Here is a 16,711-nt window from a genome sequence, read left to right on the forward strand (position 1 = left end):
ATTTCCACCAAGTATAAGAACTGAATCAATTGAATACAAATAAACATGGCATAAAAAATTATTGAAAAATAAAAAAGATATATTATATGAAAATTGAACTTTTTTTCAAATAACAATAATCCTCTGACTGCTTTACTTTATGTAATTTGAAATTCCTAATTTTTATATTACTTAAATGTGGTCCTACCTCTAAAATGAAACAAATATTTAAAGGTTATTCAAATTAAACGGGTTTATTCGACGAATATGATGTAAATGAAGCTGTAACTCCCAAATTATGACATTTAGGTTTAAGGAACATTAAATGAAAAACATTCAGCAGGGGCAGGCTGCTAGTCCTTATTAATTAATGGCAAGTATTTTGAACCAAAAACAAATAGTTTTACCATTTTCAAATGATATTTGACAGTACCTACATGTACTGAAACAAACAGCCCAGCAGAAAACTCCGAATTTCTTGTGAAATATTAAAAGAACCGGTACCAATACGTTGAGATCGTTCAGATAGAAAATTCAAACTCAAATGCAGAGCCATCTGTGACGATTCGTGAAGAATTGTTCGTACAAAATTTTTGTATTCATTGCCTTAAAATACGAGTCTGCAATAAAAAACAGGGGTTCCCATTTGACATTCCAAACTTGACACAATGGATCAATTTTTAAATAAGTCCTGATAATAGTGCGCCACTGACCAGTTACTATGATAGATAGGTACTTATACTGTTGTTGACCTTGAATACGTATTCAATCCATTCAGTTGAATATATTGTGAAATTTCATTCGAACGTGATAATGACATCCGACGAACAAAACAAATTAGTTTTTTGGCTAGATGGTATCTTCAAAAAAGATGGTTTCAGTGATCTCCATTATGATTTTCCAAATTATGATACGACAGGGGGTTACTCAGCTAACGTTATTTTCGTAAGCATTAAAGCACACAAGAACAATAAGAAAAAGGAGTTCGAAATCTTTGTCAAAGAAAGTAGAGATAAGGACATAATTCTGAACGACGATCAATTGAAATTGGTGTATTCCACTGAAATCAATTTCTATTCCAAGGTGGTGCCATATTATAAAAAATTTGCATTAGAGAGGAATACTTCACCATTTAACAATATTCCCCATTGTTTCGGTACTATTAGTGATAACAACAAATATATACTGTTTTTGGAAAACCTAAAGCCAAAAGGTTTCAAGATAAATGATCTAGAAAGATTGATTGATTTGGATCAAGCAAAGTTGGTACTCCAAGCATATGGCAGATGGCATGCTTTCAGTCTAGCCTGTAAAGACCAAGAACCTGAAATGTTCAAACATTATTATGAGTTGATGTCCCCTTCAAAAGCTGAATCAATGTGTGAACTTTTCATATGCAGCATGTTAAAGGAAATCGAAGTTGCTATTGATTTATTCAGGGAGAAGAATTGCTTGGAAATAATGAAGAGATTGGAATTTTTGAAAGAAGAATATCCGAAGATGTTTAGAGATTGCTTTTTCAATAAAAATGAAGATTTTTTGGTGGTGAGACATGCCGACTGTTGGAACAACAATTTTTTATTTCATTATGTGAGTGAAGACAATTACTGCATTTCTAATTCAACATTCGGGGAATCATTTCAATTGATCACTTTCAATCAATTGGTATCAATTCTGAAGAAGTTGGTAATGGAAGGAGCTGCACAAATTCTAGTTGTTGTTTCATCTTCAATTCTCCATTAAAGTTAATACCTACTTTTGTTGCTCATATTAATTTCAAATTGTTTATGGTATGTTCGTACTTCGTAATATAATATTTTGCGAACATAATATAAACAATTTGAAAATGGTATGAATAGAAAGATCGAAAAAAGATTCGAGAAAATACCTCTCGAAAAAAATCATTGCAGCACTTCGTCAAGTTGAGAGTAACTATTCGGTGGTACCTACTGTTCAGCAGTAAACTATATAATAAAACTGATCTAATAATTAGTAAGTAGATAGCGCATAGAGAGAGGAATCAAGTCTAACAAAAAGATGAGACGCACGATGTTTACACCGCGAGACCAGAGGCCCAGTCAACCTATGTGTTGATTGGTTCTCCATCGTGATCACGTGACATGAGGCTCAGTCCGTCTTTATGTAATATTGAATTCAATACTCCTCACTGCACAGTTGCGTGGCTAAGGGGTTACGAGGACCTTCCTAAATTTTTGTTTCCCCGCACCTCCCTGAAATAACGGACAAGCAAAATAAATACCATATGAATTTAACCTTATCTAGATGGATCTAGAAATTTAACGTAAACTAATTGGATCTAGAAATCTTGTCCCCTTGAAAAATCCTGGCACAATCTTGCCCTCCCCCCTATTCTTGAAACCTGGTGTCGCAACACCACTCAAGGGCGTATCCATACAGGGTGTTAGTATCAAGATCTTCTTTTTCTTTCGGGAGGTTATCGAAAAAAAAAATTTGACGACAACGTTTACTCATCTGTAATGTGAGAAAAAGAAGTTTGATAACGAAGTTTGAACCAAATTACTGTAAATAATTTGTTCTATTACCAATTCGGTTGTTCTTACCTTATACTGGATGTTCCTAAGGAACATGAGGAAAATGAGAGATTCCTTGGATAATTTCAAGGATAAAAAGGTCCCATAAACATGAGACCGCAAACGCTTTGTTTTCGAGATACAGGGTGATTCTAGTGTGTCGTACATTTCAGTGATGCTTATGTCAGTTTATATAAAATCTTCGCTACAGAGTGGGTAAATGAGTACCAAAACTTATAATTAATTCATTTATTATAGCTTTCTAGCTGGATTTTCCTGAGGATTACTAGAGAGCCGTTTCTATGCTATAGAAAATAGAAGAAATTGCAGGCGTAAGATTCATATATATTATAAAATTTAAAATAAATAAAATTCAACACCCCTTATCTCGGAATACGAAGCATTTGCGAACTAAAGTTATATGACAACATGTCATTATTTTTTTTATGTAGAATCCACCCCCTGAAGTTTGTCGCTCATATTTAATAACACCCTGTATATTATTAGATCATTGGTTCACACCATTTGGACCATTAGCTCCCAACCTGCAAATCACCTCAATCTTCAATGTGCCGACCGCTCTCCTCCAGTGTAACGTGTAACCGCTACTTAAACACCAGGGTACATATTTATCAGATTTTAACATGGTTATCAATTCTGATACATTTTTTCATTTTTAACATAACTGATCACTTTAACATTTTCACCTAAATAAATTTTTGTCAAACTTGTGAAATGAAAGGAAAAAATATCATATTGAAACACTCGGGGATCGCTCAAATTCAGACCACACAAATCAAAACAAAATTAGACTACACTCCGTGTCTTCTAAATGAACCATAGTTACTTACGTACATACATATGAACACAGAACATACGTACCGGATTTTTCACCATAATTTGACCCCCCTTTAACTTTGTTACTAAAAGAGGTACAAAAAAATGTTTTCTACAAAAGTTTCACGAAATCGACTAGTGTTTCTTAAAATGATTTCACAAAACGAAATATATACAGAGTGGGCAACATATTGATTTGCAACTTCATTTTTTCAAATGGAACACCCTGTATATTTTTCTATATTTGACTAGCTCTTTTTCCCCTGATTTCGAAAATATAACATATGTTTGGCCTATCTCTCTTATTCTGAGTACCACAGAGTTTCAAATTTTAAGAACCACCTGGCTTGCTCAGTAATCAGTTTTCAAGTGGTGGGCTGAACAACTCAAAATGCCCTTTTCTGAGTTATCTCGTTGGCAACAATATGACATATAGTCAAATTGGCAACGAGATAACTCAAAAAAGGTCATTTTGAGTTATCGCAGCCTCTACCACTTGAAAACTGATTACTGAGCATGCCAGGAGGTTCTTAAAATGGCCTTTTTTGAGTTATCTCGTTTTTTGATTTGACTATATGTCATATCGTTGCCAACGAGATAACTCAGAAAAGGGCATTTTGAGTTATCGCAGCCTACCACTTGAAAACTGATTACTGAGCATGCCAGGTGGTTCTTAAAATTTGAAACTCTGTGGTACTCAGAATAAGAGAGATAGGCCAAACATATGTTATATATTCGAAATCAGGAGAAAAAGAGCTAGTCAAATATAGAAAAATATACAGGGTGTTCCATTTGAAAAAATGAAGTTGCAAATCAATATGTTGCCCATTCTGTATATATTTCGTTTTGTGAAATCATTTTAAGAACAGTAGTCGATTTCGTGAAACTTTTGTAGGAAACATTTTTTTGTACCTCTTTTAGTAACAAAGTTAAAGGGGGGGTCAAATTATGGTGAAAAACCCGGTAATTTCCGATACTTGGTAGTTCCCCAAGCATTTTAAATAAACCAGTGAAACATATAATAGCGAATATTTTAATTTATTTATAACATATAACTTTATGAATTTTTTCTTTATATAGAATTTTTTCAAATTTTTCTTATATGTTGCTATAGTTCATCCATTTTTTTATAATATATTTCCCTATTTTTGTCAGTTTCAGTTTACCTATTTGTTTATTTTCCAAGACAATCTTTTCGTTCATTCACTTCTCATAATCAGTCCATTTAAAATTTTAATATAATTTCTAGTGAAATCTTATAATTTTGGCAACGTGCTAACATAATTTCTCGCCAACACACCGTCGAGATTTGTGGTTATTTAAATAAAATGAAGCAAAATTTTATCAAATTACTTAAATGTCCGTGAAATTTTGTCAATTTGCAATAAATGACGTTGCACGTGCGACAAAAAGAATAAGAGGGGAAGCGGGAAAAACACCACACATATTTAGCAATCAACAAAGGTTTCCTGGTACGGCTAACATTTTCCCACACTCTTTTATTGACGCAAATGCATCGAATAGTTTGAATGGTATGTGTATCTTCGGGAACAAATAAAAATACTAAATTATTCAACTGACTCATTTCAATGTAAAATGCTCCCTTTATCACTGACGACACTGCTTATTTTATAGATCCACAACATTTTGAATGACTCCATTGTCCACGTTCCACGTGTCGAATTCAACTGATGGGAGAAACTAAATTTGTGAGAACTGCATTTATTATAAAATAAGAAGTTTATGGAAAACTGATCGCAGTTTGGTGCTGAAAATTTGCTTTTTGGGGTTTGAGACAGTTAGGGATTCATCAAGCCAAGTAAAGCTTGATATTTTAAGAAACTACTTGGCTTGAAAATCAAGCTCGTGAAAAATTACATACTTGAACTTGACTTGATTTGAGTTATTTATTGCTTGACTTGATATCAAACTACTTGATATTACTTGAGCAACCCATTTCCGAAATGGCAACAAGTTATCGGCGCATATTTGACCTGAATCGAATCATTCTAACTGTGATGATTAAAGCCTTGTTTTTCATAAAAAATAATGGTTTTCTTTTTATTGCACCTTATCTTAAGCAACGCAATTTTCGATAATAGTACAATTAAAGGGGAAAATGCATGGGTGTGTTCTTGGATCTAGCGAAGGCGTTCGATACCGTTTCGCACAAAATATTACTGGATAGACTAGAAACGGTGGGTATGAGGGGTAACTGTTTGAAACTGTTGGAGGATTATTTGCATGACAGAGTACTTAGGGTCTCACTGAATGGGCAGCTGAGTGATCGAGGAATTTTGGGTATGGGTATTCCACAGGGTACTGTTCAGGGGCCGGTTCTGTTCCTCGTTTACGTCAATCAGCTACTTTTTTTGAATATCCCAAACTGTAAGATTTTGTCATATGCTGACGATACAATGTTGCTGTTCAGTGGGAAAACATGGGATGAGGTGTACAGAGGAGCCGAAGAAGGTATGGGGTTGATTAATATTTGGTTTCGATGAGCTTACTAAGTCTCCACACTACCAAATCTCGGTTCATTACGTTTTCCCTCATGAAGAACGGACAGCCTGATATATCATTATTAACTGTACATAGAGCTGACTGTAATAATTCTAACTGCACCTGTCCAACAATTGATACGGTTTCAAGTATTAAATATTTAGGGGTTTTCTTGGACCAACATATGAGATGGGATGCGCATGTGGAGTATTTGAGGACTCGACTTAAGTGCTTGGCATATATTTTTTACAATCTTCGCGATGTAGCAAATACTTCCACTTTACTGGAAGTTTATTATTCCTTGGTTGAGTCGGTGTTGAAGTATGCGTTGGTTATATGGGGTGGTTTATACGATAATGCTCTGGCGGGATTGCAGATCATTCAGAAGTATATTTTGAAAATTATCTTGAGGGTGGATAGAACGTATAGTACAGAGTTATTGTTTAGTGATTGCAACAAAATGAACATAAGACAATTATATATTTTTGAGTGGATAGTGCATCAGATAAAAAGTAATAGTAATTACTTAGACCATAGCTTCTCCACTAGATATCGATGTATGGAATCATTACGTGTTCCTTTTGTTTGCAAAAGTCATTTACAGCGTTGTTTGGAATATTTGGGACCAAAGTTTTTCAATGTTTTGCCTCCTGCTCTGAAGAATGTTGATTTAAAAAAGAAATGCAACAGACATAAATTGGCGGAATATATCGGGCAGAATTATGAAGAATTTTTGAAAGTGTTGAAATAGGATGCGTGTGTTTTTTATATTCGTTTATCGTTCTCTCCTTACTGGATCGAGTGTGAGAGTATGTATGAGATGAGTGATATGGTGGCTGAGTTATTTTTTACAGTTGATGTGTTCGGTAATTGTGAAACTCTGTGCAACACACAAGCTTCAGCTTAGGTTGTACAGATTTCTAAAATTTACATTTAATTTGATTGTAACTTTTAGACCGAATAAAATTATTGTTATTGTTATACATTTCACGGTTGGAAAAACTCCAGTGTTAGGCCAGGGGTGGCATAGCATAGCCAAATCGAAAAAAATGGTAAAGGAAAAAGTGTTCCTTTTCAACTCAAGAATCTACTGTTAGAAAATATGTACAAGTCAAAGACCCACCCTGTAGAGAAGTATTGTAATTTCAACAAAATTAAATCATTTTTGCTAGACGTTTTGTTTTACTTTTGAGGGCTCTTTCATTGTATTAATAAGCACAGCAAATACTTAATCTAGAAATCAAATATGCCCTCCGTGTCTCTCCTAAACATCTTTTTTATGATGTGCTTTTCTGGGAGAAAAACCTGACAATTCGCCTAAACTTTCAGAGAGACAATTGTAAGTTCCCTCCCAAAAATATCGGATATTGTGGCTTCAACATCATAAAGGAAGCTCATAATTTTTTTTTATGGATATGCTAAAAATCTCCTGATTTTATTTCTTATGAAATAATGGAATTTTTCATTTCCCTTCCCCGATATTGTTTCTGCACATATTTAACATTTGGTGGTACTTTTCATTTTTTTTTTCAATTATTCCTTTGAAGAGAGCATTAAACTTCTTATCACTCATCAATGCCAACGAAACATTTTTTAATTAATTCAAGAGGAAGAAGGGCACTGGCTTGAAGTTCAGAGCTTTTGTATGCTTATTCAAAGTAGTATTCATGTAATTTTTTCGAAATTTCGCATTTACAATTCAACCAATCGACTTATTTAGCATTATTGAAAAAAGCAGTTTTCCAAATTTCGTTTATATAGTTCACTCAAAATTTGAAAGTTATTGCCAGTTCTATTTTCGGATTCGGATTAATCAGGAGAAAGAAAGAACTTAAAATTGTGCACTCCATGATTTTCCAACTTCGATAATTCAGAATTTTGCACATACCAAGTGCATTAAATGCAGTTTTCCGAACACAAATATGAAGTCATTTGCGGTAGATGTGGATATTTTGTGTTGAATGCTCGGCATGTTTTTCCGAGTACTCAGCTGTTTTCAACATAACTTCTTGACCTGTGGTGACATCTGACATTCCATTATAACATGGAAGCACGTGATACTTAGGTACGCCATTAAGCTTTTTGGAACAAATTTTCCAAATTATGGATATTCTGTATTCAAATTCTTTGTCTAGTGAAAATATCTCGAAAACTATTTGAACCTAGAAGAAAACGAAATTTGCCCCTATTACGGATGATATAATGTTTTCTTGAAATTTAGTTTATTGAAAATTAATGCCGCATCTCTTGTCAATCTTAGCATGAACTCTACACCATACGTGAATTCCGTCGTTATTTTATACCGAAAAAATTCTAATCAAATCTGTCCATTCTCTGAAATTATTTCCTTGTAAAAACTATATGGCTGAATTTTTAGATAACTCATTTCATCAATGAATTTTATATGAACACAAAATTTCAATGCAATCTTACGTATAGATACTGTGGTATAGAAATTTTACAAAAAAAAAAAAAATTCAATCTCCCAATGATACGATTTCCACAAAATTTTGCATGAATATTCGTTTTACTATTTTGCAACTGATATCTGAATCTCATTTCATATCCAAATTTCAGATGGATTTCTTCTATTATGGAGAAAGTAAAATTTCATATGGGCATAACTCATCTGGAACCATAAAACGAATTTTGCTCATTAAACTTAACCGAGATATTTGGACCCTGAACCTACCTAGGCTGTTTTTTTTTCCGGAACAAGCGTGCAAAAATAAGCTTCAAGAGTCAGATTTATAAACTTTCGAAATTTTGACATAGTTAAAAAAGCCAAAAGGTTTTAATGACCAAAAATATTCTTTGACCCAAAAATAATGTTCTTCCATCTGCAGTCATATCGAGGCAAATCTAAAAATAAATTGATAATTAATTATTTTCAGGATGATCAATCGAGAGCAGACCAAGCAATTCTAATAGATTGGCAGATTAGTTTTATTGGATCTCCCTTGGCTGATGTTACTCAATTTTTATTATACTCTTGTCATAAAGAAACCTTAGAGAAAATAGATGATCTATTGAGGTTTTATTACCAATCCTTATCGGAAAAGCTTTTAGAATTGGGAAGTAATCCAAAGAAATGCTTGCCATGGAACACTTGCCAGAAATCTTTTAAAAAATATGTTCAATTAGCAGTAGGAGGAGTGCCTCTAAATATAAGATTCAGACATAAAACTGATCCAGATGAACAAAATCTTGCACAACATGTGAACGATGGAAGTTTCAATGTTTGGTGTGGAAATGAAATAAGAAATTCTGAAGAATATTTTGAAACAATGAAGGAAATTCTTGAACTTTGTATTGAAAGAAACTTCATGTAGTACTTCTTCCTCTTAGTGTGGCTAATATAGTGAGTACAATTTAAAAGAAGGATGTTCTATTCAATTGTACTGGCCCTAGAGAAAGTTCATAAATTACTCATGCAAGCCTTTACAATCATTTTGAAAAGTTAATCAATGACGTCACACCTATTGAGATTATTCTACCAAACAAAAACTTCTTACAGCTTGAAGCATTCTCAAATCTGGAAATATTTGCTCGCCTTACTGTTGCCATCAATTCACGATGTTGCCGATGTGTAATTCTGTTTATAATTCAAATTTGACATTATCATTTAATTCTTTCAAAATTGTTTGATAACTCGATTAGTATGCAATACCGTACAAATTCCACAGATACTAAATCGAACACAGAATTCTAAGAATGAGAATATTTTGACAAACAATTATTGATGTTGATTCAATTGTAAAACTTGCAAAGAATCCAGTCTGGCCGGAATGCTTCAAAAATTTTTTATGACGTAATTTCCCTGCTAGTATGAATTCACTATAAATGTTTGTCGTACTGATATCTTTGAACAGAAAAACTAACTTCTACCTATGTTTAAATGAGTGAAAACTAATTCTTGATATAGTATTAAGTAAAATTCAATCTTGGGATCTCTTCATTTACCTTTACTCTAATAGATTTGGAGGATTAATTTCACAAGATCATCAAAAAATATGGAAAGTTCATTTCTCAATTTAATAACAAAAAAAACCTGTATTCAATTTTATAATTTAAATGTATTTATTTTGGAATCAGAAATAAACTGTACAAATTATACATCATTTTTGTTTATATTTGAATATTCTCTTTTTTCATTCAAACAGACTATCTCATTTCCAATAAATAATATTTTAGTGTACTCAATTTATTCAGAGTACTGTTAACTTAAATTTAGTAACAGTATTATACAAATAAAACAACTAATAAAAATATCACTAAATTAAAATATATTATAAGAAGTACTTAGGAAATGATTATTGCACTAAAGTACCTCAAAAATATGATAACTCAAATTGTATTCAATTAAGCTATAAAATATTTATAGGAATTGAATTGATTATCAGAATACTAAATGCATAGAACTAAGTAAAAATCTCATATTTTCAGACTTTGAGGAATAGATATTAAGTTTGTAAAACATAGAAAACGGAGATAAGAGCTTAATTTCAGTAGGAAAAGATACACCAAACTATCACTGTTTCTTGAAAATATGAAAGATATCGATTTATGTACTCTCAAAATAGAAGTATATGAATTTTAAATATCGTTAGGACTCATTCACACTTCTTAGATTTTCTATATTTACATCTGAAATTTTTCAAAAAGTGCCTTGAGTTCACAATTGACCTATCACAATCAAATCATTCACTTTCGAGTTGCTTGAATTTTGAACGAAGGGAATTATATACCAAATATAAAATAATTCAAATTGAAATCAAAAATAGTAAAATTGTCTACTGCTACTCAACTCGTTTACATTTCTTTTCTTGAATTGATGAATGGATTAATGACATATTTTTCCCTTTTTATATTCATATAAGTATTGTATAAAATAAAATATTTCACATTCAACAGCCTAAAAACCTAAAAAAGCTACAATATAATGAAAACATATATTTACATAAGCAATCACATAATACAAGTGTATAGATAAGATCCCTGAAGATATTTCAAATAAATTACATATCTTCAATTGAGTAATATGATAAGAGATGTAAAATTTCTTAAGGTACATTTTTTTATAATAGAATGGACAGAATAATGTGTACTCCAAAAAGTTTGAAGGAAAACAAATCAATCAACTCCAGCAAATCCTTGAGATCCTTCTATTGCTTTCACTAATTTGTCTTTCAAAGTTGCATAACTTTCGTATGGAGGTAAGTCCAAACGATTAAAACTGAAAATAAGTTTTAAAAATGTCAATAAGCCATAATCTCCTGTCAATTATCAAGAAAGTAATAGAGACGGAAGTAACGCAAATTCAATTGCACAAAAGATGAAACTAATAGGAATGATGAAGATCACACTATGATTATAAAGCGACATAATGATAAATAAGAAAATCGGACTGGCTACAAGTTAACCGTAGAATGTGAGTAGCGTTAGATCAATTTTGCCCTTATCAGTATAGCATACTGATGCTATACTGTATATAGCAATATACAGTACTGCTTTGGTTGTGAAAATAAATGAAAAAAAGGGGCTTTTGACTTCAGGAGTAGCAACAACGCATACAAAGATAAATGCTACTGCCGGCTTTCAACCAAATAGCTTCTGTGCACAGTTTCTTTAGCAAACTCAGATTACACTGAATAGTAAAAATTCACAAGAAAGGCTTACGATGAAGCCATTTGAGACATGAAACGTCAACACTGTGGCAAAAGAATAAAATTATAAATCTAAAGAATAATAAAGACTAATACATCTAAAGAGACATGGAAGATTAAAGTTGAACAAAATAATAAAAAATGAAAGCGTAAATTTTTTATTTGAAGTGACTGAGAGTGGACTACAGCTAAATACTGTTAAGAATTTAAAAATGGAGGATCGTTTGGTCACAAGAATATTTCTATGAACATAATAAAAAAATTTATACATGCATTTGTAAATGCTATTATGTCCCATTATAAATAACATTGAATATAGGTGCTTTTCCCGATTGGTTAAAACTATTAAAAAACAATAATCAAAAAGGGTGATAAGGACATAATTGATAGTTTTCAACGTATCATTGTTTTGTTATAATTCTAAAAGATAATTAAAAAATACATGCAACTCGAATTATAGGATTTTTTAGAAAGTTCCTCCAAAGTTATCTGACAAATCAAATATAATGATAACGATTGATTCAGAACTTATTCATTCTTCATAAAGAATCATTAATAAAATAGGTGAATAAGAAACAAAAATGGAGGAAAAATATCATTCGAACAGCTTGTGGGAACATAATGTCGCGAAATTCCAAAAACAGCGAAATGAAACAACACAAAATAGATATATGAGCGTTATCAGAAACCAATCGCAAAGGTAAGGAAAAGGACTAGTCGAAAGAACTGCCCAGCGGCTGCGACATCATGAGCGTGCTCCATCCGCCAATTAGTACCCACATTTAGAATGGATGTCATCAGATATAAAAAGGAGGTGATAACTACAGAACCGTAAGGATTACTTAAAGTAAACAATTACATAAGTGTAATGAATTTGGCGGAAGACTATGGACGTAGGGGATGGAGAGATTATAGTAAGAACACAACTTTAATGTATGTTGTGAATAGAATGAACAAAAAAAAAACCTTTTCTTCCTACAAAGTACAGGATAAAATATCATTTGGCTTATTAGAAAAAATCAAACATAAAAATCAATTCTAAGCATGAGATGTGGTTTGCACATGAGTCATATGAGAATTAACGATTATATGGAGTTGAAAAAATTGAGGAATTTACATAACAGATTCATGGAAGGAAAATTACATTCAAATACATACTGAAATGAGAAATATCGCAACAGAAAAATGTTTTATTATTTTATAATATGATAGAAATCGACAATCGATTCGGCCCATTCTGATGATCCAACAGAAACTGAACTAAATATTTAATTTAACAAAGGTGGTCGAGTATCATGATGCCAACAAGAATGATACAGAGATAATGATGAACTTTATCAGACATGCTGTAGCCTGTGACAGTTTTTATAAATTCATAGATTGGACTGAATTGCTGAAGAGAACAGTGTGGCTTTAAACAAATTTGCTTTTTGAATTAAACAAACCAACTGTTATTATTATTGCAATTTAATTATGTAAATACCGAAGATGTGCACAACGTTCGTATTTCAATAGTTACCAACAAAATACCTCTTTGTACATTCCATATTTCATTATTGAGTTATTAATCTGTTTAGATAAAAATCACTTCATTATGATCTACTCAAATGGGAATGAAATATAAATGTCAATTTTTCAAGGAATTATAATATTTCGTATATTACATACAGAAAATTTGAACTAAATTGTCTTATAAAGAAAATATTTTGGGCCAAAATGATACATTGCTTGTTATTACTTATTGTTCAAAAACCGTAAATATTCAAATATAGAAATTACTTACCATGTATGTGCCCTTGGAAAGTTATCTGTTGTTCCCCACCTTTCTATTGTGAACAACTGAGGACCATTACTACCGTAAAGCTCTTTGAATCCATTCATTGGCACTCTTGACGTACCTGTTACAAATTGTAGTAACCTGGATCGCATTTCATTGCTAAACGATAAGACAGCCTACAAAAACAACAATTTAAAGATATGAAATAATCAAAGAATTAAGTTTGTTCAAAAAAAGATCGTTCCTTGATTAGAGCACTCTAAAATTTCGTGAATATGTCTGTAATTTTCGAATTTTGAGCCGAGGAAGGTCTCAAACGATAATATTCACTGAACTCACTGATGACAAATACGTGGTCAAACTCAAGTATGTCCGTCTGGTCGTAATCTTGAAATTCTCAGACAGAATAGGATCGCGAATGCCGCGGTTTAGTTCGGTAATGGCCAAAATCCGACTAGGGATGTCGAATGAATATGGCCGTTGGAAATTTTGTAATCCTGATCATTTCTAAACTAACGATTCGATAGGAATTAAATGTTGCATTTAGATGTGAAATAACAATTTCAAACTTCATGCAAAATATGTTGATCGCATTACCATTATCAGGAAAAATTCAAGAAGCCTATCGAAAAAAATACCAAATATTAGCATAGTATAAGGAATTTATTCTTTATACCATGATATTAGCTATAAGAGTGTATTTCAACATATTAAAACGGCAGCTTTCCTAAAATACTTTTTAGTTCATAAAATGTTCACACCTGTCCCTCCTGATAATTGCTGAGGTCACCGCAACCGCGCTTAGCATGGTCGGTAGGTACAACAGATTCACTGAGAAAATTTTAGGCTTTCCTAAAATATGTGTGATCTACCGTCCACTGGCTCTTAGACTATAAGAATTTCAATGCCTAGACCGACTCATCTCGAACACGTCTACTTGTACCCCCTTCTCTCAAAGCGATGTTGGAAAGGGGATTATTCAAATAACTTAATAATGTCATCTGTATTCGATTAATTGAATCCCATTTCATTAAAATCGAAACTTACCCGCCAAAACCATAATATCACAACATGGTGGGCATGATAATCTCCTTTGTATACAGTATTGTATTTCCAATCTTTCACATCAATATGTTGAATACCACACATCAATAATTCCAGTTCATTTTCATCGAAAATTTTTATGATGTTCAAAGGCACCAATTCACTGAAACCTTCCAAAAACGAGTTCATCTGTTCTTGTACTCTTCCAACAAATCGCCATTGTATGATACATCTGAAAAATTAGAAGAGTTTGTAAGAATGGGAAAAAAGATTCATTCGAGGAAGTTCCCAATTTCAATTATATTAATTTCAATCTGAAAGTAATAAGGATAGTTCATTTTCGTTTTTTATTGTAAATAACGAATCTTTGGAATTATCAGTTCATTTTTTTAGCTTCAGTAATTAGTAGATAAATACATTTTACCTGGAAAAAATTCCGAACTTAATGAAACTTCTACAAGTTGTGCTGTGGCATGACTCTGTCAAGTTATCCACCACGAGGAACCTGTCCTAACTTGTGGAATCACTAAGAACCTCCACCATTAAATTCTCTACAATTTTGTATTCACAGACTTTTTCGTAAACCCAATATCAATTGAGATACAGTCGATCAAAATAATAGTCCAGGGACAAAGCAAAAAAGTGGGGTCTGCTGGAAAAAATTCTGAACTTAATGAACCTTCTACAGGTTGTTCGGGGGTGTTGTGGGATGACTCTGTCAAGTTATCCAACATCAGGACAATGTGCTAACATGAGGAGGGACTGAAGAACCTCAACAATTTCGTTCATTTTTTGGTTTTTTGCTTATAACTTTCAACTCAATTTTCAAAAAAACCTTTATTTTCAAAGTTGTAGATAATTGAATTTCTTATAATTTTATTTCTCGAAACTTTTTTCTAAACCTTATATCAACCGGGATACAGCCGATCAAAATCAGAGGAATTTTCTCAAAATGTCAAAAAACGAAGGTTTTGACCCTCTAACTAACAATTACCAGCCGTTCTATGGTAATTATAGTAATTAATAATCAATATCGACATATTGAACATAGGAAGGGTGAAGTTTCATTTCGGAATTTTTTCCAGCAGACCCAATTTTTTGTATTTGTCTACTGGACTAGAAAGGAGGACAAACTCATTAATTCTAATCAAATGGTTATCAACCTGAATCTTTCTACCAGTTACATACATAATAATGACAAAAAATTGATATTATCCTAAACTCCACAGATGTTAAAAAAATAGTAGATAGTGCTGGTAATTTGGCATTTGATATGCTTTCTAGATCGTAATGTTGAATCAGTGAATTCCCAATGAATGTAAGCCCAGTTTCTGTATTCTTCTGAATATTGGATCAACTTCTGTTGACTAATAAAATAATCGGGTTTCGATAGAAAGGTTACACAATTTTCATTATTATTACGGAAAAAGGAAAAATTCGACAAAAATGTATACAACCATAATGTCGGCCATATCACAAGATCATTGCACATCAAAATTTATAAAAATCGTAAATGAGGTGTTCCATACTCAAAAATCACTCTATATACATAGTTATGATTTACGTAATGGCGTTAATGAATGTATTGTTACATTTTTAAAATTGTCTGAAAACGACAAATTCATTCGTTCATTTTGCTTTCTATTCGAAAAAAAAAATATATTTTTGCGAAAATGAAAGCATTACGAAAATTTCGAAACCGTCATCAAACAGAAGTGTAGAAATGTGTTTTTTCAAGAGCGTACCCACAATAATGGGAAATTCATAGATATTAATAGAAATAGACATAATTTTAAAATCGTCTTGTGCTTAGAAACTAAACGCCGTAGCATTTTCGGCACCATATAAAACTATTTCTGTTTTTCGAAAAAAGAATACATAAACTGTACAGATATAACTTTTTCTGTATATCTTATAGTGAAGGAGTAGTATTATGGGATGATCGAAATCTGGCCATTCTATACATGAGTAAATTCATAATTTTGAGATTGAGACAAAAACAACACTCACTTAATGTACTCGTCTTTATTGGAGTTATCTAGAGGAACGTTAGCACCACCTGGAATGAGTTCATGAAGAGAGGTCTGTCCAAAGGAATCTTCATCTACTGAAAAAGTCAAATCTAAATCCGATGGATCATTTTCTTTTATCCACAACAGCGATTTGTAATACTCAGAGTCCACTGATTCCATATCTTTCAAGTCAATAGCTTTTGCCAACATCATCTTGTAAAATGGTCTAATGAAAAAGGCTGAAAATATAAATTTTTATATCTCAAAATGAATAACAACACAGAGAAAATATCACCCTGTGGATTTGCTATCGAAATTGGCATGTCACATGGTGTGAACTAT

The 16,711-nt window shown here is 32.2% G+C and overlaps 2 protein-coding genes across 5 annotated transcripts in view; one reads left to right on the forward strand and one right to left on the reverse strand.

Moving 5' to 3' along the window:
• The first annotated feature begins 745 nt into the window (after positions 1-745).
• On the forward strand, positions 746-9,991 carry LOC123675743. The gene is made up of 2 exons (XM_045611635.1): positions 746-1,569; positions 8,765-9,991. Exons 1-2 carry the CDS (start codon positions 793-795, stop codon positions 9,200-9,202), a joined length of 1,215 nt encoding a protein of 404 aa, XP_045467591.1. The 5' UTR covers positions 746-792; the 3' UTR covers positions 9,203-9,991.
• An 817-nt stretch (positions 9,992-10,808) lies between these two features.
• Positions 10,809-16,711, reverse strand: part of LOC123673525 (E3 ubiquitin-protein ligase Nedd-4) — a 37,863-nt gene continuing 31,960 nt past the window's right edge. For all 4 annotated transcript variants that reach the window (XM_045608441.1, XM_045609889.1, XM_045609211.1 and 1 more), the window contains 4 exons: positions 16,368-16,608; positions 14,361-14,589; positions 13,320-13,489; positions 10,809-11,106 (listed from right to left, as the gene is read on the reverse strand). In XM_045608441.1, coding sequence (XP_045464397.1) covers positions 11,004-11,106; positions 13,320-13,489; positions 14,361-14,589; positions 16,368-16,608 — 743 coding nt within the window. In that variant the 3' untranslated portion in view covers positions 10,809-11,003. The remainder of the gene's footprint in view (positions 11,107-13,319; positions 13,490-14,360; positions 14,590-16,367; positions 16,609-16,711) is intronic.

This window comes from Harmonia axyridis, chromosome 1 (assembly GCF_914767665.1).
Source record: "Harmonia axyridis chromosome 1, icHarAxyr1.1, whole genome shotgun sequence".
Classification (NCBI taxonomy): domain Eukaryota; kingdom Metazoa; phylum Arthropoda; class Insecta; order Coleoptera; family Coccinellidae; genus Harmonia; species Harmonia axyridis.